This window comes from Pelodiscus sinensis, chromosome 2 (genome assembly GCF_052426305.1).
Source record: "Pelodiscus sinensis isolate ZL-2025 chromosome 2, ASM5242630v1, whole genome shotgun sequence".
NCBI classification, from domain to species: domain Eukaryota; kingdom Metazoa; phylum Chordata; order Testudines; family Trionychidae; genus Pelodiscus; species Pelodiscus sinensis.
Window position 1 is genome coordinate 58,721,659 of NC_143053.1, and position 27,632 is coordinate 58,749,290.

General features: G+C 42.9%; 1 protein-coding gene across 5 annotated transcripts in view; it reads right to left on the bottom strand.

Moving 5' to 3' along the window:
* Positions 1–27,632, bottom strand: part of C2H8orf34 (chromosome 2 C8orf34 homolog) — a 235,140-nt gene that overhangs the window by 185,069 nt on the left and 22,439 nt on the right. For all 5 annotated transcript variants that reach the window (XM_075920568.2, XM_075920572.2, XM_075920569.2 and 2 more), the window contains exon 2: positions 1,290–1,437. In XM_075920568.2, coding sequence (XP_075776683.2) covers positions 1,290–1,437 — 148 coding nt within the window. The remainder of the gene's footprint in view (positions 1–1,289; positions 1,438–27,632) is intronic.

Here is a 27,632-nt window from a genome sequence, read left to right on the forward strand (position 1 = left end):
CAAGCATTAAAAAAAATAGACAGATATATTCTGGCTGCCTTACTCATATTCCTATATGACACTATTTGAAAAGATTATGGAAATCAACTGACTTGAAAATTACATAAATAACTGACATCAACAAGCTGCCACATCAGAGGTCAGAGCTTATTCACTTCCTGACTAACTCCTCTCTCTGTCCGCTTTCAGGCCTCTTCACATTCTACCTCAACTTCCAGTGGTTCTGAAACAAAGTGAGTGCTCATATGCCAACAGCATATCAATGAAATATGTATTCACCATACAATTAACAACCAACCACTATGCATCTGATGGAGGTCTGCTACATGCAGACAAATTTTCAGTCAACTTTTGTCACAAACTAAAACTTCATCACTATTACAGATGAAGATGTACCAAAATCTATTGGCTTACCAACATGGTGATTGCTATTTTCAAGTCAGAGTACTTGCTACTGCTAATGTTTTAAAATCATGTAACATAAATTTGTCACACCGAGTTTCATACAATAGTTAAAATGTTTATGTAGCTGGTTAAAATGTGTTATTAAAAATCTAGATAAAGACTAATTCCAAGTTTGCCAAAGACTAATTCCAAGTATACTTAATCTATATTTGTTTTATAAATTACTTACAGTTTTTATATTTTGAATTATAGTTACTTTTTTTTTAACTGAACAATTAGCCAACATCATGGACTTGTAAATTGTTTCCATTAAAAGGGGAAATTGATTGAGGCAAAGTTTTTGTTTTATGCAAACCTGTTTATTTACAGTAGGAAACAAACAACAAGAGGCACATCCTTTGCTCACAGTTCTAAGCCTTTTTCCAGCCAGCACTCTGCTCAAAAGGTTTCTCTTGGCTCTCCTTTAGGGTGATGCTGCAAGTGCTTCATATACTTTCTCTCTTTGCCTGTTCTCTAACTGCTTCTGCTCATAGACATGCACCTCCAACAAATAATATCCATCCCTCTGAGTATCCAGAAGGCATAAATGGGAAGCATAAAATAAAATGTTACAAGTAAAAAAATCACTGAGTTGTCTTGCCCTTAAATTGGAATAACCCAATTAGGAGAACATCTAGCCCTATATGTCTTTTGGATTTGTCTCCATTCTATACTATAGATTTCTTGAATAGTACAAAAGCTAATAGAAATTCTATTTAAAAATATTCATTTCTGTTCATCTTACAATACACACCTCTGTTTTTCATGTTATTTCTTTGACATAATTACAGGAAAATAGAATATAGTATTTTTAAGCTCAAAACATATAAATATGCCCTATTTACCTGATGTCTCACTTTCTGCCCAGAGAGCAGCAGATCCTGACAACGTTCTCTGAAGCTGACCCCGGTTCCCCTGTTTGGACTGAAGATGGTCTATGAGAAATGGGATTGGCTGGTCAGGAGTCTCTGTTATTAGCTTGGTCATCAGTTCCTTAAAGAAAGAAGAGACTTAGTGCAGCATTGTACCTTATACTGACCAAACAAAACAAAAGAGCATTAATAACTATAATTAAGATAAAGCTTATCAATAACACTTGCAAAGGAAAATTTGAGTTGTCAGTCACATTAACCATTACAAGTATTAACCCGTGGAACATTCACAAGTGTGTATTGCTATTAGTTATTCAAAATGTCCTCTGGATTGATGCTGAGGACACTTGAGCACATAAACTTGAACACATTTGGCATGCAGTCCAACGATACAACTGCAATGAAACAGGCATTCCAGGAAGACACATACATTTTTTATTCTGATCTCTTTGTATGACTGCAAAGGAGGAGAAACTCCCTGGATGTCAAGGTCACATCAGTGTAAGACCAAAATCTGGCCCACAAACTCAACATATTATATATATTTTGTTACAGGAATGAAAATACCAAGAGTCCAATTTTCAGAACTGCTGATCACTCACAGCTCCCACTGACTTTAGATGGGAGTAGTTGTGCGTGGTTTTACTAAGGAGCTTCCAAAATGAAATTTAGTTATACACAGCCGCATTTGCAAAATTATCTTAGACGATGCAACTTTCTGAAATAAAGTAGCTCCCAATTTTAAAGTAGTCCAACTGTAGGTATTCAGAATTTTTCCAGCAAATGCAATGAAGTCAATAAGTAAAGAGAGCCTGTGTGATAAATGTTTTGTAAATTAACTCTTTAACAACGCAACAATATACAAGCACACTGTCATGTGAGTTGCTGAGTGCCTTAAATGTTCGTTTAAATCAATTATTGTCTTGCAAACCACATCTAACAGTATTTATTTAAGCTACAAATATATAAATGGTATTGTATCTTTTAGCCCAGGTGACAGAATGTAAAACAAATATTTTATACAAAATATGTGAAGCAAGCCAAAGTTACAGAGGGATGCAAATGAAGACATTTGAAATTGCAAATGAAGCTGGGATTTAAATATCCCGCACTTCATTTGTATATTTGCATTATGGCACTATTTTGAAATAACAGACGCTGTTAAGACAGGGTTATTTCAAGAGAAAACCCTTCCCTCAAAATAACTGGTAAACCTCATAGTATGAGGAATAAGGGTTATTTCAAGAGAAAGGTTTTCTCTCGAAATAACTGCGTCTTAACAGCGTCTGTTATTTCAAAATAGCGCTATTTCGAAATAGCACCATAATGAGAATCAGCAAATGAAGTGCGGGATATTTAAATCCCAGCCTCAGTTGCAATTTTGAATGTCTTCATTTGCATCCCTCTCTCAAAAGAGAGTGCAAGTGTAGACATACCCTCAGAGACTATGATTTATCACATCGTCTAATCATCAGACCAATACTTTTTGTGTAGTTCATTTTATCCTCTGATTCTGTATTTCTGGTTTAGCTAACTGCCCATGGTGCCTACCTCCATGAAGTCCTCTCATGGCTTCAGGGCAGCCTTGAAAGTGCCACCTGCCTCAGGTTTCCCCTACATGGGGCTTGTTCTGTAACTCTCAAATATTTTTATCCATTATTGGGTTCAGCTTTATTTAAATAACTAACATTCAAAATGAAGTTCTCAAGTCCTTTAATTGTCTCAGGCCTATCCTGCATGTAGTCTATTTTCCTAATTCCTATATGCTACCAACAATTTTGCTTTCCCCTGAGAACTATTCCTGTGCAGCTAGCTTCCTGCTACATTTTATAATGGAAACAGGTGATCCTTGCTCAAATATTCCTCCCTATCCATCAGAAATGGCTGCCCCAAGTCTTTAGCACTTAAGAGGCAAGCCACACTAGTACACTTAAAAAAAATACAAAAACCTTCTTGTAAAGAACTTGGTGTTGCAACACCTGTACCATACTTGATACAAACCCACAAAAAAAGAAGAAGAAATTAAAAATAAGGCTACCAAAGAATACCTACCTGTATTATTTCATGCACAGAGTTGATTATTATATGCTGGCAGCATATTATATGCTGATGTTATGCTGATACTATTATCCACAATGTATACTATAAGCATTTAAGTATACATATTAAGTATTAATATAGCTCTTATAGAGTCCAATTTGTCTGTACCTTTGTTGTAATCCAGTTCACTAATGCTATGTATATAGTAACAATTTGGATTAACTCAGTTAAGCTTTGTTTTAAGTAGACAGAAAAAACTGTCAGTATCTGGACATACTGTTTCCTTATTACATCAAAAAGGGAGTTATCCTCACAAATGTATTTATCCTGGTACTGGTGCAGAAGATTTCTTCATATCCATTAGTACCTGGAATGCATGGGTTAAGAACAAAAAATAAAGAGGTACACCATGGTACCAGAAATAAACAAAGTAAAAGATGATTAATTTAATTCAGTTTCAGGTTTTATATAGCGTAGTACCTTGTTTTATATAGAAACTATTCAACAGCTGCAAATGGCTTGACTAAGGAAAAACTCGGGTTTGCCTTACCTCTGAAACTCAGTATGGAGGGTAAAGGATAGAACGAGCAACATAATTATTCCAGACCAGATGAGAATTCCGCACCACTTCACTACTGGGAATTCTCAGCTTGACAACTGCAATCAGATCCCAGCTCTTTTACACCATCCAAATGTATGAAAATCTAGCTCAGTTCATGGATCAGATTCTTTAAGATTTAATGTTTTCATCTACTATTTAGATGATATCTTAATAGTAAAATATTGAAGAAAGCACTTTAAAAACTTTGAACTGGTTCTGAAAAAGTCACAAATATGATTTACATTATGAAAGTAATCAACCTACTTATTGGTTGCACAGATGCATATGTAGTCCCCTTATTAAAGGTGCCTCTGCTTATTTTCTGGGAAGACCCTGTGTGCTGCAATCTAGCCTCACAAATTACAATTCCCATGAGCCCTTGGGAAAAACAGGAAGGAAGTTACTCTTGTGTGGGAGATGGGAGTCTCTTCATGTGCATGAGGAGAGAGGCCTAGCAGTCTGGGACTCTGCCCTTGGATTTTGGAACAGAAGGGGAGCCAGGCTGCTGTGGAGGAGTTTGATCCAGTCCAAGGGCTGTTAAAGTACAGTTACAGACTGGGACTATATACCTATGGAACTGGGATCTAGCAGGCTGCTTCTGATAGGCACAGCATGAGGCTGTAAGTAATTGAGCCTTTTTGGGAAAAGTGCTGCCTGGGACAGAGCTGCTGCCTAGCTTGGATCCTCATACACACTTTCTACAGAGAATCTCCCCTACAGCTGCAGTTCTTCAAGAGCGCCCACGCAAGCAAGCGTCCGGGGGTGTGCACACTCTGGGGTGGGATCAATATTGGCAGTGCAAATGCTAGATACAGCCACTCCCTGAGTTGCAAACGGTCGAGTTACGACTGTTCGCACTTACAACCAAAGCGCCCATGGAGCAGTCGTAAAGGCGGTCCCCGAGTTATGAACGTGACCCGCATTTACGAACAGTGCAATCCCGTGTAACTCAATGGGGTCCGAGTTACGAACGGTTTGAGTTATGGACCAAGTGTTGTTCCGTAACTTGTTCATAACTCGGAGAGTGGCTGTATATAAGTTCCAGTTATTGTTGTGCACTTTGTTAATTGAGGTTATTCACTGTTAATTTGTTAAATCCTGTTTATTTAATTAAGTAAAGATTGTTTATTTTAATGTAATCTATTAGATGTATATGATTTGTAGTTGTTGTTCTGGAATTAGATCCAGATTATAGCTGGAAGGAGTATATTCCTGGAGGCTCTCAAGGCACACCAGTAAGTGTGTACAAAGCCAGCCAGGTGGAGGCACCGCTAGTGTACATTCTTTATAAGCAAGGGACTGCAGCAAGGGGGTGGATAGGTTTTCCCCAACCAAACAAGTGAGTTCCCCACTGGGGTACTCAGGATCTCCTTTTTATGTCAAGACCATCAGGTGCCCAGGCACACCTGTGAGTGTGACCTGCTCCCGAGTAACCCAGGGAGGAAAAAGGGGGTTACACATAAATTACCTGAAGTGTACCAAATATCTAACTATAGTTGGTAGGAATTTGGTCTGAGGTTTGGAAGAGTTATGCAAGGTTTGATTTCAAGAGGCACAATGTGCTAATTAGACAGCTATTCCCAAATGGAAATCAAAACAAATCAGTCTCAACAAAATCTTTTCTGATTCAGTAGCATAGCTAATGAATCACAAAATGATCCAAAACAATTTAAAACTATCGAGTGAGATACTTTTTGTGCTGTTACAATTATCTGTTGTATAGGCCAGTGGTTCCCAATCACTGGGCCACGGCTTTGTCTGCTGGGTTGTGGCAACTCTGGGGACCGAGGCTGGGATACACTGCCCAAAACCTCCCCTGCTGCAGCAGCTATTGGGATAGGCATGTCCTGCTCCTCCTCTCAGGCAACCCATGCCAGGTAGGGGCGGGTTCTCTTACCAGATGTGGAAAAGTGCTTTGCTGCTTGGCAGGAGGGCTGCACGGAGCCCAGCAGAGTAGCCTTAGAGCCGGGACTGGCAGCTGGGACTCAACTAGCAGCAGAGCTAGGTGAGGGGGTTAGGGCAGGCACTGGAGGCTTCGGGGGGTGGGGCTAGTGCTGGGAGGCTCTGGGGGTAGAAGGCTCTAAGAGGCAGTGGGCTGGCACTAGGGCACTGGGGGTGAGGAGCTGGCACTGAGGGGTTGGGGGAGTTATGGGAGCAGAGCTGGCACCGGGGGCTCTGGGAATGGGGCTAATATTAGGAACTGGGAGCTAGCACAGGGGGAGCATCATGGGGAATGGGTGCAGTGGGGCTCTGGAAACAGGAGGCTGGCACTGGGAGGTCTGGTGGGGGGGCTTTAAGGGGCAGGGAGCTGGCATTGAAGCATTTGGGATGGGGAACTAGCACTGGGGTCTCTGAGGGTGAGAAACTAGCACTGGGGGGGTTAGATACAGGGGACTCTGGAATCAGTGGCTGGCATTGGAGGTAGGGGAGAAGTGGGAGGCTCTAGGGATTAGTGTTGGCACTAGGGTGCTCTGGGGACTGGAACTTTTGGCGGATCAGTAACATTTTATTTGTAAATTTGCATATTTGTTATTTGCATACTGAATATGCAAATATGCTAATAAAATGTTACTGGTCTGCCAAAACTTTGTGAATGGGTTTGCCAGTCTCTGGTATAAAAAAAGGTTGGAAACCACTGGTATAGGCAAACTTCAACAAGCAATTACAAGCATAAGAAACATTATATGGTCACTGTCCCAGATAATTATCACATTTATTTGCTTCCAGCTCTAGCCCATATCATATCAAAGAACATTAACTTAATTTTGCTAAAATGTGAGCACAAATCTTACCCCAACAAACTTGCTTCCATATGTTTTTCCACCACTACTATCCTCATCCTTGTCATCATGGAAACCCTCTCTCCCACTGATAAGCGCCATAAAAAATTCCCTCAGGGAATTACTTCATTCAAATCACTGCCCACAAAGGGTCTAACAAGAGAAGCAAGGATGGACTCATTCAGTCACCCACATCCGCAAAAGTTGTGAAAGCAAAGACCAAATTTAGGACACAAATTAAGATTCCTCATACTTTGTAATCAGACAGCCATGTAAGGGCACATCTACACAGCAGGGCTAAAGCTGAAATAAGTTAGACAAGAACTACGTCAATTGCGTAGATGAAGTCAAAATAGCTTATTTTGGCTTTTGGAGCTGTCTACACAGCAAGAAGTCTGAGAAAGAGCACTCTTTCTTCGACTTCCCTTACTCCTCGTAAAATGAGGGTTATAGGAGTCAGAGTAAGAAGTCCTCCAGCTCACCGTTATTTCAACATTATGTTGAAATAATGGCTTGCTGTGTAGACACAGACGGTCTTATTTCGGAATAACGTTAGTTATTCCAAAATAACACTGCTGTGTAGGTGTATCCTCAAGTGACTGCAGTATATGCTTCTCAGTAGGATTCTTATAATATCTATCAATTACATCAACATTCTGCAAATAGGGTTGCCAACTTTCTAATCCCTGAAAACTGCCCCCTCTCTTGGCCTCCCCTAAGCTCACACCCCCTACTCCATTTCTTTTTCTGGGTTCCACCCCCCTGTACCACCCGTTTTCCCTCAGTCACTTGCTGCCCGCCCCCATCACTCACTCCCATATCCTCCAGGATTCATCTGCCACCTGCAGAGCCAGACTGATTGAAGCTGATGTAGAGCCTGCCCAGTCAAGGCACAGTGGATCAATCCCTGGAATGAGGAGCTGCAGGGGGGAAACTGGGGCATGGTGGGCTAGGGAGATCGGGGCACAGCGGGCCAGGGAAACAGACAAGTTACCCTCCATCATTATATCAGTATTAGGAATGTTAGGAAGCATGTAATTTGGTAACTGTGTAGCTGACAAATTTTTTGTTGGATACACGATTAATATATAAGCAGCTCTGCATTTAAAAGAGCTGGAGAGCTCGTGCGCAGGCATGCTGGCTCAGTCCCAGCTCATGCTGGGTCCAAAAGCTACCTCCGGCTTGAGCCAGGACTGTGCCAGCCTGCTTGCACACCAGCTCCCACAGTACAGGCAATCCCCGACTTACGCGGATCCAACTTACGTCGGATCCGCACTTACGAACGGGGCTTTCTCGCCCCGGAGCTCGCAGGCAGCGGTCCACCACCTCGACCTCCGGGGCGAGAAAAGCTGCTCCCGGTGCCCCTGGTCTGCTGGGGACCGTCTCCAGCAGACCAGCGGCACCGGGAGCAAAGCCGCAGCCGCGGCGGGTTTGCTCGCGGTGTCCCTGGTCTGCTGGAGATGGTCCCCAGCAGACCAGGGGCACTGCGAGCAAAGCCACAGCCGCGGCGGGGTCCCGCGCTTCTGAGGCTTTGCTCTGGCCTCAGAAGACCGGGACCCCGCCGCGACTGCGGCTTTCCTCCCGGTGCCCCTGGTCTGCTGGGGACCATCTCCAGCAGACCAGGGGCACCGCGAGCAAAGCCGCAGCGGCGGCGGGTCCCGCGCCAGAGCAAAGCCTCAGAAGCGCGGCACTCCGCCGCTGCGGCTTTGCTCCCCCTGTCCCTGGTCTGCTGGGGGGGGGGGGCGCAGCTAGTGTGCCCCGCCCCCCAGCAGACCAGGCTTTTGTTGTGGACTCTGGGGCAGAGCAGCTGGGGCGCTGCCGGTTGGTCCCGCAGCGCCGCTCTGGGCACTACTGGACCAACCCGGCAGCACCCCAGCTGTTCTGCCCCAGGCGTCCTGATTCAGCCGCGCTGGTCAGTTTCAGCAGCGGCTGAATCAGGACGCCTGGGGCAGAGCAGCTGGGGTGCTGCTGGGTTGGTCCAGTAGCGCCAAGGAACGGCGCTACTGGAGCAACCCAGCAGCACCCCAGCTGCTCTGCCCCAGGCGTCCCCAAGCCAGCCGCTGCTGAAACTGACCAGCGCTGACTACAGGAAGCCCGAGGCAGAGTTGCTCTGCCCCGGGCTTCCTGGAATCAGCCGCTGATCAGTTTCAGCAGCAGCTGACTTGGGGTACGCTTGGGGTTCTTAAGTTGAATCTGTTTGTAAGTCAGAACTGGCAGTCAGTTTCAGCAGGCAACCCTGTCTGGGAATGCATTATAGATCCTTGTCCTGCACTGGGGAGGATGCACTAGAATGGATCCTTGCATCTTTCCAGCATTCCACTGACTTTGATGGAATTCTGGACAGGCACAGGAATCTACACGAACAGATTTAATGTCATTTTAAGCCGGCAGCTAAAAGCTACACCCACTATTGTTATAAATAATCTCTGAAATTATATTTGAAAGAGATTATAGTAAAATATTATCTGTTGTTTCCAGTTTGTTCATTTTGTGCATTTGACCATACTTTGTGCACAATCGTTTCCATTTCCAGTACTAGCATGACATTATCTGTAGCAAGCAACTCAGGTACAGGACCTTCTCAACGTCCTTCAGAAGGCAAAACAGCATCAGAGAAACTCAAACTGAAACTGAATTGGCCAAAAACAGATAGTCAATGTCGCAGAAGAAGCAGAAGGGTACAGACAGATGAGAGTATGTTTGGTGGTTATGCGCTATGACTTGCTCCCAAACAGTATTCTCAAGAAAGGAAGAAAAACCCTTAGCTTTTTAAAACAAAAATCTTAAAAATGTATTCTGAACATACTATGAAAGGGTGTGCAAACATAGCACTATTTTAATGAGTTTATTTTAAACCTTTCAGGATAACCGTGCATCCTTTACATCTGGAAGTTTGTTAAACAATAATTTTCATTTTCAATCCATTCAATTTATTTTGAAAATACTGCCTGTTGATGACTTTTACAGAATTAAAGTGTCCAAGTTCATAATATATTCTCAAATGTAGACATCAAATCAAGTACAAATATACATAATAGCATCATAAATTGTAGATTCACATGACAGATAGGGCTTCCATGTTGTCAGAATATGAACAACATTTTTACCTTTCTATCATCTTAAGAGCAAAGTGTCCAAACCAAAGACTCAAAAGTTATCAGGTCTGAAGCCACCTTACAGAAGAAGTGGGAGAATAGGACTGGTAACCCTAACGACAGGGGTGGGATAGTAGTGGGAGGATACTGGCAGGATAGCAATGAACAAGAGTTCAGCAATAAAGAGAGCAAATTCATATTTTGCTATTCTTTGCCTCCACTGTCCTGCACATGTTGCTCTGAATTGAGTTAGAAAGAATGAACAGGACTGTATGATTGCTCTCTAACAAAGGGTATGTCTACACTACAAAGTTAGTTCGAACTAATAGACCTTAGTTCGAACTAACTTTGATAGGCGCTACACTAGCGCTCCGCTAGTTTGAACTTAATTCGAACTAGCGGAGCGCTTAGTTCAAACTAGGAAAACCTCATTTTACGAGGATTAAGCCTAGTTCGAACTAGCTAGTTCGAATTAAGGGGTGTGTAGCCCCTTAATTCGAACTAGTGGGAGGCTAGCCCTCCCCAGCTTTCCCTGGTGGCCACTCTGGCCAACACCAGGGAAACTCATCTGCCCCCCTCCCGGCCCCGGACCTCTTAAAGGGGCACGGGCTGGCTACGGTGCCCGTGCCAGGTGCAAGCCTGCCAGCACCCAGCCAGCAGACCCTGCACCTGGCACGGCTCGAGCCACCCACCCGATGCCCCCCAGCCCTCCCTCTCTTCCCGGGACCAGGCTGGTGGCTCCCGGGAGTTTGCCCAGGACTGCAAGAGGCGGGCACCCACCTGGGCTAGTGCGGACATCGTGGACCTCGTCCACGATCTCCGCACTAGGCACAGGAAAGTGGCCGTCTAGGGCAGGAGAGCAGCCAGCCTGGCCACCCAGGAGCAGGTGTGCATGAAAATCAAGGGGGTTCACTGAGACCCCCGACCCTGAGCTTACAATGGCCGTACTGGGTCAGACCAAAGGTCCATCTAGCCCAGTAGCCTGTCTGCCGACAGCGGCCAACACTAGGGACCCTGGAGGGGATGGACCGAAGACAGTGACCAAGCCATTTGTCTCGTGCCATCCCTCTCCAGCCTTCCACAAACTTTGGGCAGGGACACCACTCCTACCCCCTGGCTAAGACTACTCCATGGACCCAACCTCCATGACTTGATCTCACTTCCCTTTAAACTCTGTTCTAGTTGTAGCGTTCACAGCCTCCTGCAGCAAGGAGTTACACAGGTTAACTATTTGCTTTCTGAAGAAGAACAACTTTCTCTTACTAGTTTGAAGCCTGCTACCCATTCCTTTCCTTTGGTGTCCTCTAGTCCTTCTTTATGGGAACTCATGAAGAACTTTTCTGAATGCACCCTCTCCACCCAACTCCTGCTTTTAGAGACCTCTATCCTGTCCCCCCTCTGTCTCCTCTTTTCTAAGCTGAAAAGTCCCAGTCTCTTTAGCCTCTCTTCATATGGGACCTGTTCCCAACCCATGATCATTGTAGTTGCCCTCCCGTCTCCCAGCCTCTCTCTTCCCCTCTCCCACCTCCTTTTCCCAGTCTCCCCCAGTTTTGTTCAATAAAGACAGATTCTATTTTTGAACACAATTGTCTTTTATTTTGTACATCAAGAAAAGGGGCTAGGGAAGGGCAAGTGGAAGGAGGTGAGGGAGGAATGGGGTACAAGCCCCCGATGGGGAGGACTGGGCTGGCTCTGCGGGCTTCTGGGGGTGGAAGCTTTCCTGCAGCCCCCCCAATTGCCCCCTCTCCCCAGATGGCAGCCTGCGGCAAGTGCAGCCGGGCTGATGGCCGAGTGCTGTGATGTGCCCAGTGTGGGCACTCCGGGCACTCCAAGCCAGGACTGGTTTTCAAGCAGGGCACCCCTGAGAACTGTCTGTCCGGGGTGGGGGTCGGGTCCCTTTAAGCGCAGCCCTCGGCTAGCCTGAGACAGCGTCTCCACACTCTAAGTCCTCCTCTGATGCCCTGCCGGCACTGCTTCCGGCCATCCTTAAGCCTGGTTCAGGGTCCACTTAATGTGGACATGCTAATTCGAATTAGCAAAACGCTAATTCGAACTAGTTTTTAGTTCTAGACGCGTTAGTTCGAATTAGCTTAGTTCGAATTAACTAATTCTGTAGTGTAGACGTACCCAAACTTCTCTAGGACAGATTTATATACCATTACAAGCTTGAACTAAAGCTAGTTATTTGCAGTCATTTCTCTGTGGATATATTTGCACAGTTATGTTCACCAACTTTAAAAAAATTATATAATCTTATTTTATAGAAATAAACTGATACATGTTGCAAATAGTAGCTCATCTGCCGATTTCCTTGCACAATGAAAAGACTTTTTTTCTAATATTAGTATTCAGTTTGGGGAAAGGTAAAATAGGTTACTGAACTACTAACAAGAACAGAGTTACAAAGTGCACACGCTCAGACAAATCCTGGTCCAGCTGTAGTCTATGGCAAAAGTTCCACTGGTTTAAATGAAAGCAGAATTTTATACGCTGTCACAAAAATTACTCTTACAGTGCTAATGTTTTAGCACAGTAACTTTCACATTAGATACTATTAGCAACATGAAAATGAAACATTTAGGGAAATACATTTTATATATCTTTCATATGCAGTTATATGGGAGAATCCTTTCATAGTTCATTAAGGAACATATCCAAGATTTGGAAAAACAAAAACAAAAACCATTTCTTGACCTAAATGCAAATTATATGAATTCTTTACAAAGAACCTTTTTTTCCATTAATGTTCTATCCTTTCCATAGGTGCTCTATTATCTATTCAATACAGACTCAAATGCTAATCTTCCTGTGTCTGTCCATGCATTTAATACAAATGGAACAGTCTTCACAGGCCATTAACCATAGAGCCAATTACAAGAAAGCTCTAATTAGCTATGTCTAAATGTACTTAATCACATTATGTACTTAATCACTCTTTCTTGCTTTGTAATTGATAACAGTAACTACAGAATAATCTCAGGTTTTGTTTTCCATTTTGTATACTTCTACAGGATATGGTACACCATATGGAGATTTTTGGTCTGCTGCGTTGTCATTTCATTATTTAACTTGCTTTTCCACGGCTCCAATATTAAAATTAGACTTCTGTGTCTGTCATTGACAGTTGGTATTAAATCTAAGAACAGAGATGAGTAGAATTTAGAGTTGGAGAGGAATAGAAATCCCCACCAATATTATTAAAATTCCTGACATCTCCTCTTTCTTTATGATACAAACTTCAACAGACCTAAGGCCAGTTATGAACTGAGAGGAACCTTACACAGTTTTTAATATATTTAATTCTAGAGCAGCAGTCTCAAATTCCCAGCCCGCAGGCCATCCCCAGCCAAAGAGATGGTGCAATTCAGTCTGGCACTGTTGGAAGGCCGAGGGGGGGAAGCCATTAGGGTTCCCAGGTGTCCGGTTTTGAACTGGACAGTCCAGTATTTGAGGGTTCTATCTGGGAAAAAATTAAGAAAATACTGGACACATAAAATGTCTGGTATTTTCTAATTAAGTAAGTTTTATTATTATTAGGAGTATCAATACGTAGTTGCGTACTGCCTGGCTGGTAGACATGCTCACGCTGCGTGAGCATGTCTACCAGCCTGGCAGTAAGCAACTACACGAAGGGGAGGGCTGGGGCAGGAGGGAATCCCCGGGGCTGGACTCACTCGTGCTTCACCAGGACCACGCGCGGGATGGACAGCACCCCGGAATCTGAATGCGCCTGGGTCAGTCCAGCTCCCCACCAACCGATTCGCTCCCCCGGCCAGCCCCGCTCCCTCCTCCCCCTTCCTGGCCAGCCACGCTTCTTGTTGGCAGTCCCCCCCACTCCCAATCTCCCCCGGCCAGCCCAGCTTCCCACCGGCCAGTTCTCCCTCACGTTCTCCTCCCGATCTCCCCCAGCCAGCTCCACTCTCGCCGACCCTCTCCCAGCCAACCCCGCTGCCCCTAACCCCGCCATCTCCCCTGGGTAGCCCTGCTGCCCCCGACCTCACCCCCTGCCAGCCCTGCTTCCCACCTTCCCCACTTGTTCCCAGCCAGCCCTGCTCCCCTCCCGGCCGGTGTCACCCCCCTCCATCTGAGGTCATCTGTGTTCAGTATTTTTTTAAGCCATCTGGTAACCCTAAAAGCCATTACTGGCCCTAGTCTCCACCCCCTTCCTGACATTGCCCTGCCCTCTACCCACATGGCACCCCATCTCCAAGGACGTGGCTTCAGGGATCACCGGGGTGGGGGAGCCTAGAGTAGTGTAGTAGAAGTGATCACACCTCCACATTTCCTGTGGCGGTAGAAGCCACAGGGGAAGTGGAGCGCCCGAGGCAGATGAGGAAAAAGGCCTCAAAATATTCAAAGAAGAATCTCTAGGGATGCTTCAATCCTTCCCATGTCCTCTGAATCTACTTAAAACCCTGTTCTTTTCTCAACTATACCCAGGAAACTACACTCCAAGATCTCCCTATTTAACTAGGAGAGACTGATCGTGTGCATTAATCAAGGATGTGTGAGGAGGCCTGGATTCTAATTTGGTTTCTGATATTCACTTGCTCTTTGCTGTGGGCACTTCACTTCATCTCTCTGAACCTCAGTTTTCCTCAGATGTAAGAAATAGTTTAAAGGAGCATGGCGGAAAGGGATCTAGGGGTCATAGTGGACCACAAGTTGAATATGAGCCAACAGTGTGATGCTGTTGCAAAAAAAGCAAATATGATTCTAGGTTGTATCAACAGGTGTGTTGTAAGCAAAACTCGTGAAGTCATTCTGCCGCTCTACTCTGCACTAGTTAGGCCTCAGCTGGAGTACTGTGTCCAGTTCTGGGCACCACATTTCAAGAAAGATGTGGAGAAATTGGAAAGGGTACAGAGAAGAGCGACAAGAATGATTAAAGGTTTAGAGAACATGACCTATGAAGCCAGGCTTCATGAACTGGGCTTGTTTAGTTTGGAAAAAAGAAGATTAAGGGGGGACATGATAGCGGTTTTCAAATATCTAAAAGGGTGTCACAAGGAGGAAGGCGAAAATTTGTTCCTCTTGGTTTCTGAGGACAGGACAAGGAGTAATGGGCTTAAAGTGCAGCAGGGGAGGTTTAGATTGGACATTAGGAAAAAATTCCTAACTGTCAGGGTGGTCAAATATTGGAATAAATTGCCAAGGGAGGTGGTGGAATCTCCCTCTCTGGAGATATTTAAGAACAGGTTAGATAGACATCTGTCAGGGATGGTGTAGACGGAGCTTGATCCTGCCTTGAGGGCGGGGGGCTGGACTCGATGACCTCTCGAGGTCCCTTCCAGTCCTATTATTCTATGATTCTATGATTTATCTACCTCACAGAGTTGTTGGGAGGCCTAACTGGGCAGTCCAGCTTCTTGATCAAGGTGGACATCCACTCTCTCTTAGGGTGTGTCTAGACTACCTAGTTTTGTCGACAAAAGTGGACTTTTGTCAACAAAACTATACCAGCATCTACACTACCGCTGAGTTCTGTCGACATAACGTCGACAGAACTCAGCAATTTTGTCGATGCTGGTAAACCTCATTTTACGAGGCATAACACCTTCGGTCAACAGAACTCTGTCGACAGAAGGTGTTATTGCCTGTAACATTGCGTCCAGACTACGGAGTTCTGTCAACAAAGCAGCTTGCTTTGTCGACAGAACTCAATGTGTCTGGACGCTCTTTGTCAACAGAAGTTTTGTCGACAGTATCTGTCGACAAAACTTCCATCGACAAAACGCGGTAGTCTAGATGTACCCTTAGAGCTGGAGCATTAGCTCTAGGAGGGCAGCAAGAGAACTGCTAAAGATGAAGCAACAGTGGAGGAGTGGGCTAGGTGCAGGGGATAATATGCACTTTGTCTAATTTAATGATTTAAGATGGTTTTGCAGGCTGTTTCTCAGATGATCAACTTATAATGGAGGAAATTTCTCAATTAATTATTAAAATGAAAGAATGCAGACACTTTGAATCCAATTCTCCATTGCCTGGATGTGTGTGTAATCATTTGCATAATTCTTTGGGCAGCATTTTACACTCACTTTACACAGGTGCAAATGGAAATGTAAGGCAAGAGAAAGAGTGGTGAATCAGGAGGAGTAAGGGCTTTCTGGTTGTGATAAAAAGTTAAAGCAGCAAGACTGGAGGTAGGTGAAATTTTTCAACCAAAGATCTTTTCAGCCAAAGATATAGATTTGGGTCAACCAAAACACTTGCCAAATTCTTGTTTCATTGTTTCAGTAAAAACAAAACATTAAAAATGGTTTACAAAGTAAAAATATTTTGTTTTGACATTTTCTAAATGAAATGTTTTGGTTCAAATATTATTTTGTCAATGTTTTATTTTTAAAAATAAAAGAAAGAAAATTCAGTTTGAGGGTTTTTTCAGTTTGTCATTGAACCAAAACTTGTTATTGTCACAGCTCTACACTAGACTCCTCTCCTCCACTCTCCACACATGCAGACACCTCCTCTACTAGACAACACTGCGTCGTTTCATCAAAAGAGGGACTCGGAGCTAAAGATCTAATACACTTTAAGATCTCATTCAGAAGAATAAATATATATTTTTCCTTAATCCTGGTGGAATCAAATATCTTTAGAAGGGTCTTATTATTCAAACATTTACTCTAATGGTCTTCCGATCAATCACTTTTGACAAAGAATCTGCCACATTATTCTAAAGTTGTTACCTACTTCATAAAAAGAATAAAAAATTAAAATCATGTCATCATTACTGTAATATCTGAGAGATCACAAAACCACTTTCTTCCGCAGTCTCTGTATCACACTGGTTATTCACAGGCAAATTCACAGATACATTTTCTTTTATCTGTCTCCTTAGGTCTGTGCATGACAATCTCACAGATGTTGTATTGTACCTACCAAAATCATGTCACAGTCTGAATTTAGCATTATTAGATAAATGCTTGTTTACTCATGAACCACCAGAAGATAGATAACCAAACCAATTATTCAAAAATATTCATCAGTTTTCCAGCCACTGAAATTTCACTTTTGCCAGCAAAATATTACAGTTTAAAACAGTTACAAATGAAAATAATTACTTTTGGAAAAGTCATGGGATCTATGTTGGAAAGAATAGATTCCTAGAGTAAGGCCAGGTGAGACAATCAGGATCATCTAGTCTGACCTTTTTAGAAACACAGGCCAGAGAATTCCAGTCAGGGAGTCTTGCATCAAATCTAATAACTTGTGGTAGAGCCAGATCAGAAAGGTATCCAATGGGACCGGTCACATGTTTAAAGAGAAAAATATATTTTAGTGCCTTGCTGAATTAAAGCCCTATTGTAGGGTAGGGGGAGATTTTTTTTGTGTGTGGGAGATTATCTAAAAAGTTAGGCCTTTGTTAAACCCAAACTACGTATTTTAAAGATTAATATAACCCCTTGAATTGGATCCAAAAGGCAAACAAAGGACATTTTATTTCACAAACATTTTATTTTCAAAAATATGATTTAAGCTTTTTCTGCTAAAGCAATCAAGTAAATTTATAATTTTAAATAAGTGCTTGTGAGGGAGTGAAGAGAGGAGGGCCTGGCATCACAGGAATTAAACAAAACCTTTTGGCCCAGCTAGCCCTGCCCTGCTTTACTAGTAGCCAATGCCAGTCCTGGAGGGAAGTTAACAGGAAGGAGCTGGCTTAGTTAGGGGCTGACCAGCAATGACACAGGAGGGTGGTTCTGCAGTTTGCAGGACCTGAACCTAAGCTAGTCCACTTGGCCAGCCACAGGAGACAGTAAGCCCTGAACCCCATCTGACCAGGACAAAGGGGGCGGGGGAACCTGCTAGAAACCCTCACTAAGAGGGGAAATTTGGACTTTTGGGGCCATGTCCAAAACTTAAGCTGTACTAACATAGTGGGCTGGAGTTCCTTGGCTGGGGGCAACAGTGATAGGGGTCTGCACCCCTTTCCTGCCAGCTAATTCTGGCACCTAACTACTAGGCCACCCTGCTGCCAAGGAGAGCCAGCCACAGTGCTTCAGAAATGAATTGTGTATTGCCAATATCTCCTTATTAGTTACCCAGGACGGGCCAGCGTAATTACTCTCCATCTACCCCATTGTATGAGGAGAATCAGGGGATGTGAGAGCCCAGGTTGGTCTTATCTCTTCTCACACAAGTAACTAGGATCAGTCATATGTTTAAAGCTGTTGCTCCCTGAGAAGAAGGATGGGCTGTTGGTGCAATGTACAATTTGTCTCAAAGTAGGGGATTCTGACTTGGCTACAGTTGCTCTGGCACTCCTAGGTGTTCCAAGTCCTACCCACACACCTTGTGTGAAATAGGGATGTTAAATTACAAGTAATTTACTAATTGAAGTCAATGCATTATGCATCGACTATTTGATTAATTGATAAGGCACCTCCACCTTTGAAATGTACCAACAGCAAAAGCACTGCTTGGAGCCCAGGATCAGCTGGGGACTCCCCCGCTGATCCCAGCATCAGGCTCCAAGTGGTATTTCAAAGCAGCAGCGCCGCACGGAGCCCAGGGTCAGTGGGGAAGTCCCGAGCTGATCCTGGGCTCCAAGCGGCACTGAAAACACTGTGTGCAACCTGGGGACACCCCAGTTGGCCCCAGGCTGCACGCAGCATTTCAAAGCAGCAGTGCCGCATGGAGCCTGGGGTCTGGCTCCAGGCTCTATGTGGCACTGCAGCTTTGAAGTACTCCCTTCTCTCTCCTCCTCTCCCCTCCCCCTGCCTTGCTGCCTCTTTCTGATGGAGTCAGCAAGTGGAAGGAAGCGATTAGTCGACTAGCTTGTTGACTATCCCATAAGCCAATGCTTATCAGATAGTTGACTAGTTCTTCATATCCCTAGTGTGAACTGCAGTGATGGTGGCACACACCCTTAGAGCATACAAGAATTGTTTTTGTTTTAGCAAGCTAACAAAATTCTTCTAAAACTAAGAACAAGAGGGGAAGAAAGTGGTTTTAAAACAGTTGATAATTTGGCCAAACCTGAGCAAGATTTCCATTGCACAAATGTCCCTTTTGCCCCTGCTCAAAGGTCTGCCGCAAATAATGGAGGTGTAAGAAGCTCAATCTCTCACTCTCGCTCTCTCAAAAAAAAAAAAAAACCAGAGGTTTTATAAATGGAGTGTTAGGCATCCTAAATACATTAACAGCTTCTCCTATAATAAAGTAGAATTTTCTAGTCCTAAATCATTTAAATCAGCCCTGTGCAAAGTATGGCCTGTGGGCCAGATCCAGCACACCAAGGCACCAGATCCAGCCTGCAGAAGCAGCAGGGAGCCCCAGGCAGGTTCCACTGCTTGCCCCACGGCCCCCACGCTATGTAGAAAAGCAGCTGCAGGGCTCTGTTTCTATTTTGAAACTGGAGGGGAGGGGGAAAGTTTTTGGAGCCACCCTGCCCCCAGCACATTCTCATTGGCTGGTTTCTGGCAGAAACCAGCCAATGCGAGCTGCTTGCCCGCCCACTCTCCTGGGCCCAGTTATTCATGAAGCACATGGCCAGGCAAGTAGGCTGGCTGGCAGGGAAACATTTTAAGCTTTGCAGGCAGGCAGGCTAGTTTGGCAAGTTACAAATAAGTCTCTTGGCCACTGCCTGCTTCTGGCACCCCAGCCCTTCCTGCCCCAACTCTCTTCTCCCCCCACCCACTCAACATACTCAAACCCTCTGTCCCCCTCTTACATCCATACCCCTCCCAGATCTGGTACCCCAATCTCCTGCCCCAGTTCACAATCCCCTCCTACCCTAGTTCACATCCCTAACCCCCTGCACTCCAGTTCCCTGCCCTAGGTCACAATTGCCTCCTTCATTCGAACTCCCTCCCAAACATTAGTCTCCCTTCTGCACCCCAGTCCCTTACCCCAAGCTCCCTTCTGCACCCAACCTCCATTCCAGACCCCACTTCTCCATTAATATCATGTAAGAGTGCACCTCCTGACCACTTTCCAAAATCCTGAAGTGGCCCCCCCATCAAAAATTATTGCCCAGCCCTGATTTAAATGCTTTTGAAAATCCCATCTGTGCATGTGTATGTGTGCAGGTGTAAAATGCACACACTCAGTCTACTGCATATACACAGTACATGGGAGGTCCATATCCTGGACACCACGGTGCAAATAAGTGATGGTCACATCAATACTACCCTATACCGAAAGCCTACCGACTGCTATGCTTACCTGCATGCCTCCAGCTTCCATCCCGGACACACCACACGATCCATTGTTTACAGCCAAGCACTGAGGTACAACCGCATATGCTCCAACCCCTCAGACAGAGACCTACACCTACAAGATCTTCAACAAGCATTCTGTAAACTACAATACCCACACAAGGAAGTGAGGAGACAGATTGACAGAGCCAGACGTGTACCCAGAAGCCTCCTGCTACGGGACAAGCCCAAGAAAGAAACCATTAGAACACTACTGGCCATCACCTACAGTCCCCAGCTAAAACCTCTCCAACGCATCATTAGTGATCTACAACCCATCCTGGACAACGATCCCTCGCTTTCACAAGCCTTGGGAGGCAGGCCAGTCCTTGCCCACAGACAACCTGCCAACCTGAAGCATATTCTCACCAGCAACTACACACCACACCATAATAACCCTAACTCAGGAACCAATCCATGCAACAAACCTTGGTGCCAACTCTGCCCACATATATACACCAGCAACACCATCACAGGACCTCACCAGATCAGCCATACTGTCACTGGTACATTCTCCTGCACATCTACTAACGTAATATATGCCATCATGTGCCAACAATGCCCCACTGCTATATACATCGGCCAAACTGGACAGTCCCTACGTAAAAGAATCAATGGACACAAATCAGATATTAGGAATGGCAACATACAAAAACCTGTAGGGGAACACTTCAATCTCCCTGGACACACAATTGCAGATCTAAAGGTAGCCATCCTGCAGCAAAAAAACTTCAGGACCAGACTTCAAAGAGAAACTGCTGAGCTACAGTTCAAATTCAAGTTTGACACAATCAACTCAGGATTAAACAAAGACTGTGAATGGCTCGCTAACTACAAAAGCAGCTTCTCCTCTCTTGGAATTCACACCTCCAGATCAGCTACTAGAAGTGGGCCTCATCCTCCCTGATTGGATCCACCTCGTCATCTCCAGCCTGATTCTGGCCTGCATATTTATACCTGCCTCTGGAAATTTCCACTACATGCATCTGACGAAGTGGGTCTTTGCCCATGAAAGCTTATGCTCCAACACTTCAGTTAGTCTATAAGGTGCCACAGTACTCTTCGCCGCTTTTGCATATACACATTATCTGAACTCCTATTATTTTCACACAAATTCATAATGGTGAAATGGTGGTGTTTGGGAATTAGAACTGATGCAGTCTCTTTAATATATGAAGGAGACTGTACAGCAAGGGTGGGGAACCTCAGGCCCCAGGGCCAGATGCAGGCCCCAGCTTGCCTGGATTCATCCTCCAAGACTCAAGGTCCCCTTCAGCCTGTGCTGTTGCTCTAGCCCCCCTGCTGACCCACCACGGGGCTGGAGCACACAAAATCTACTAAGCTGCCCCCCCCCCCCCAAATCTGGTATGCAAGGGTAAAGTGGGAAGTGTCTGTCTCCTTCTCAATTGGGGGCCATGTGAGGTTTTTTTCTCTTTTCACGTGTGTGCAGGCTCCCTGACTGGTTTTTTAGTGGGTCACTGGCCCACTGACCCAAAAATGGCTCCCCGCCCCTGCTGTACAGCTTAGGTAAATTCATAATCATTCACAATATCCAGCCCACACAGTGCTTTTAAACATCCCCACAAAATTAACTGCAGCAAACAAATGGAATTCTTTTGCTATCAAATTGGTTAAATGTTATGTAATACACCATACTGTACGTGTCCTAAAATTTTAACTGAATATAAAAGTCACAATAGAATTTAGGAATACTGCTCAGTCCATGAATTTCTCATGTAGACTATTCACCAAACTGAAACAGTTCACACATAACATAAAATGCCACTTCAGATCTATAAAATATTGATGTTCTGAATGAATAAGTGAAAAATTCCCTTGCTTGCAATTTGCCTTTTTAAATATCCTGTCAATATTTTGCTGACTGACAGCCAAGTAACCAAAAAAAAAAGATGAAACTAATTATGGTAAACAATGAGTTGTCCTGTGGTACCTTAGAAACTAACTAACTAACATATTATGCCATGAACTTTTGTGGGTAAAACTCACTTCATCAGATGACTGAGTGGAAATAACAGAATCCAAGGTATATACAACAGCAAAACCTGTCAATTGTAGGACCCAAGTTAAATATGCTAAATAAGTATGCTGGATGAGTACCAGTCATAGCTTTTGATGTGTAAATGTGAATGTCAAAGGCAGGGGAAATTGCCTTTCTAATGCATTAAGCAGTTAATATCTTTATTCAAGCCCAGGTAAAGAGTGTTAGATTTGTAAATGAATTCCAGTTCAGCAGTCTCTCTCTGTAATTGGGTGATAAAATTCCTTTGCAGAAGAATGGCTACTTTTAAATCGATTATTGAATGTCCAGGGAGGCTAAAATGTTCCTCTACACGTTTATGTGTGTTGCCATTCCTGATGTCTGATTTGTGTTCATTTATTCTTTGTCGCAGAGACTGTCTAATTTGACCAATATATGTGGCAGAGGGGCATTGCTGGTAATGTTAGTAATCTGAAATTTTATTAAGTGTTTTTCTTCAAAGTGAATCATTTTGTTTTCCTGACAGAATAATAGAAAATGAAATATGCTTTATGTTATATTATCTTAATATAATTAAAATACAGATGACCTCTTGAGATCCTTTCTAACCCATATCTTCTATGATTCAGTGAACAACATTTTAAATACAGTTAAAAGCAAGATTTTCTACAAGTTTTTGCTATTTCTCCTTAGCTACTATTTGTTGCATTTACTTCTCACTATTTATTCTACGTGTGTAATTCCCATTCACATTGATGGACGATATTTCTGTGTCTGAATTTTGTACCCATATAGCAGGCTAAATCCTTTCCCCACACACTAGGCCACTGGCCTCACTACTTGTTCCTCGGTGAAACCACCACTAATTCTTTCCACTAGATGATACTGCTAGACTTGGACACAAATACACTGATAGGCTTGTGCTATGCTACCACAGTGTTTCTGCCCAAAGTGGCAGCTGCAACTTAGGCACAAGTCAGGACACATGTCAAGATACTAGGAGCTATTTCATTCCCCTGCAGCATTAGTATAGGGAAGACACAATGTCCAGTCCTTATACTTTGCTCTGCAACAGTGTTGGAATGAATTCCTCCTCTTGACGTTTTGGTTAAATGTGTCTTGTGTAGTCCATCCATCATCCTGAATGAATGGAAGCAATATATGTTGATATAAGCGAACTGCCAAGTTTTCTGGGACAAAATCACACTGATGTATTATTTATTAACACTAGCAAAACATGTTTACTCAATATTCTGTTGTCTCTTTCTAGCAAGCAATTAACTCCTTTGTTTTTCTTGCCAATAAAGCTGAAATCCTTCAGAGAGGACCCACAATCAGCTGGTAATTGGAACTGGTTATTTCAGAGAGGGAACTAACAAAAAAATTAGTAACAAACTGGTATCTTCCCCACTGGATACAATACAATCAACAGAAAATGATTGATTCAGGGAAATTGATAATGAGATACTGAGGAACAAACACTAGAAAACAGTGGATATTTAGGGCATAATGCTAGAAATCATACTAAAAGTAACAATCCTGCACTGACAGGGCACAAGAGATGGACTGGATGATTTTATAGAAGATGCCCATTGAAGACATCTATGAAAGTTAGGATAATATTAACAAAAGGGTTTATTTCTGCTCTATATAAAATTGAGGTAAACGATGCCTACCATAAAGAAAAGGTCATGGAATTATGATTTTGAAACCGATTTAAATTACCTGAATAGTACTGGACTCATACGGAGAATAGCTTTAGCTTCTCAAAGTTCAAGATTTGCAAAATGTCAGTATCAATATCAAATTAATCCTCAGTCAAAGATACAATGAAACAAAAAATAATGAATGTTGGGATTATAGGTCCACTCCAAGACCATTTTTCCATATGATAAAGATTTTAGAGTAAGTTTGTAGTGTGTCTGCTGGAAAAGATAGCAGACTTCTAATTAAAACTGTGTGTCCTAGAATATGACAGGTCCAAAATTAAATTTAAGGCAAGGCAAGTTCCACAGACAACGTTGGAGGACAAACAAATGTTGTAGACAGATTTTTAAAAATCATTACAGATGGCTATATTAGTGACACAGTATTATTTTTTGGATTCCTTAGGATCTAAAGCTGTTTTTCCCTTTATATAACATGACAAATTCTTGTTTGAACATTAAGAACAGATTTTCAGTGGAGTCTTAACCTCGCCTCAATTACTGAAGATGCAGCTTTGCCAATTCATGCTGTCACACACGCACACTTTCGATGTACTATCACCAGCACAGGCAAGTAATAGATTCCTACAATGTGAGCAAATGGTTGGTCATGTGGACAGTCAAGCCTGATAAGTCAGAAAGCTTACCACACCCTTATATTCAAAATGATTAAGTCGTAGTAGAGGACAAAGAAGATATGCTGCTTTAAGACAAAATTCTGCTCTCCAACCTGTGTGTCCAAATTCTAATAGAGTTTAAGGCCAGAAGAGACCACTATATCATCTAGTTCCAGGTGAAAATAAAAAGTCCTGAGGTGCAAGAGAGTCTTAAGCAAAGAACTGATAAAAATGACCTATATCCAAATGATCCTAGGAAGTGACCAAACCCGACACTGCAGAAGAAGGTGATGAAAACCCCAAGGTCATTGCCAATCTGAGCTGAGGACAGTTCCTTCCCAACCTCAGGGCTCATCTAGACTATGCTGAAGTTTCTAAAGAGAGCAAAGCTTTCGAAAGTGAAAGTAGTCGGGACACGGTTTTTTCGGCAACCCCCTCCCTTTTTTGAAAAGCCACATAAACTTCATTTTTTGAGGAACAGCAGCTTTTCGATAAAGGGGGGGTTGCCAAAAAACCCGCATCCCGACTACTTTCACTTTCGAAAGCGAGATCGGAAGAAGATATACAAATTCCCGCGGAATTTGCATATCCTCTTTCGAAACTTCAGTGTAGTCTAGACATAGCCTCACATATGAGAATCAGTTAGTCCCTGATCATGTGAGCAAGACCCATCAGCCAAAAACCTTTTTAAAAAAAGATTCTCGGGGTTCTTGTCTACCCTCTCCAATGGGTCATCTCTAGCTGTGGCCATCTTTTATGGTTCAGAAGCAAGAGACCAAAAGAAGAACAATAAAATAAAATAAAATAAAATAAAATAAAAAGCAGAACACAAGGGCTACACAGGGAGGAGATTCTATTCCTGACCTCACAGAAGCCCGAAAGATTGACAATTTAGAAATAAGACGAACTAGAAGGGAACCTCCAGGGCTGCCAAGCTCTGCCACCACTATCACAAGCAATCCTGTCACACGCTCCAACTCAAAAATTTATCACATTCTATCCCAATGCTAATTAAGTGATTCTTCCACACACAACTCTCCATGGGAGGTTGTGCTTAGATGGATAGAAATCTTCTTCCAATTTCCAGATTAAATGTATTCATGTCCAGATAATACCCATTTATTCTCAAATTAACATTGTCCTTTAGCTTAACTAGCGCTTCACCCCACCTGATATACTGACAGATAGTAATCATATCCCCATCAGCATTTGTTTAGTAAGGCTAAAAAAGCCAAGTTCTTTTAGTCTGGTCTTGTACACCAAGCCTCATCATTCCCCTGATTTTCCTACTAGCTCTGCTCTGAACCTGTTCCAGTTTGAATTCGTTTTTCTTAAACATGGAAGACCAGAACTGTAAACAGTATCCGAAATGAGTTCTTATCAGTGCCTTCTGCAATGTCATAACCAGGGCAAGATGAGCAAAACAACTGTCCAGGACAACCAAGCTGTAGGGGTAGAAAAATAGATTGTATGGGAGAGCTCAATAGGTCATGTGCCCCTCCATGATTTCTGGCTTCTACTTACCACAGAGGTTTTCAAAGTGTGGGAGGCACCTCTATGCTATATGAAAGGCAGAAATCGGGGGGGATGAGGCATGTGAACCTGAATGCTCCTCCTATGCATTGCCTCTAGGTGGACTCAAACATATTTGCTTGCTTCAGGAGTGCCCTGTTCTGGCTTGGGTCATTAAGTCTCTCTCTCATCCTAAGATTATCAGGCGAGGTATTTCATTTGTTTTTATTAATTAATATTCTACATTATTTCCACACACTAAATTCAATCAGGACCTTTTTTAAAAAGAGGTTCCTCAATACACATTTAGGAACCTAATTTTAGGAGCTTAACTTAAATAAGAAGGGGGAGGGTCTGATTTTTCTGTCATGTTGAGCACCCCAACATTGCCAGTGGAGATAACAGAAACACCTGGATATGCAGCATTTTTAATGGTAGGTTATTGTGGCTAGGGTATGCAACCCAGGCTAATAAATATGTCATACTGAAAATCTAATATAATCTTCATCTTAATGTTTTTATTATTTATCTATAAAAGATTGAGATAATTAGATTTGATAGGATACTTTATATACATTTTGTAGTCTGATTATATGTAGAACACTACTGAATTTGGAATGCAAATGAAAGATCAAACTCTATTGACCTAGGACAATGTGGAAATTAATATTCATCCAAGTAAAAAAGATTTTTAAAATAGTTTTAATATTTGCAGAATCTACATTTGGCTGTCCTGTGTGTACAATGGGAGCTCTTTAGGCAAGTATAATGTATATTGATCCAGCTAGTTTTAATTCACTATGTTAAAAAAAACAGAAAAGATTATTTACCATAAAATCAATCACTTCACTGAGCTGATGCTGATGCTTACTTGTAACCGTTTTTTCCCCACAGGAAAGACAGTATCGATTTGCCTTTTACAGGTAATGCAAGATATGCACTATCTCTGACCAAAGCTCATCTGAATAATCAATTCTCCCTGGTAATTCTGAGATACTTATGAAACTAGGCAACTATGAGTGAATTTGGTTTGGTCCTACAACAGTAACATTATATGTTTCTTTACATGAACGGGAATATTATGTCTTCTCTTGCTATTCTATTTAAATTCTTATACTGATTCACTTGAAAATACTTTTTCTTTCATTTTTGTGAGCTTTTGGTTTCTTGCTTGAGTCTTCTGGTATATGTTCTTTTGCCTAAATGAAATTTTATTGTAAAAAGATAGCATTGGTTTCCAGAATACAAAAATATTGGATTTGTTAAATAAGTGATATAAACTGACACACACATCTTAAACTCATGAGTAAAGTTTATGAAGTAACTGGAAGAGATAGACTATCATAAATATACCACTGTTGTTTTAAGTGTTGCACCCATGTTGGTTCCAGGGAAGAAAGACAAGGTGAGTGGGGAAATATCTTTTATTGGACCAACTTCTGTTGGTGAAAGATACAAAGTTCTTCTTCAGGTCTTGAAAAGGTAGTCAGAGTGTCACAGATAAATACAAGGTGTAACAGAGTATTTATCATATGTCATTAACACATATTCTAAGAGACCATTAAATGGAATTGGCCCATTAACACTCCTTCAGTCATAGCAGGATTAGTTGTTTACAAATTATTGTAATAAACCATAAACCTAGTGTCTTTATTAACACCATGATTTTTAGTGTCTAGCAAAATTATGAATTTAAGCACCATGAGTAGTATTTTCATCCTCTGGACTGATAACCTAACTCCTTCATAGATTTCCACCACAACTTCA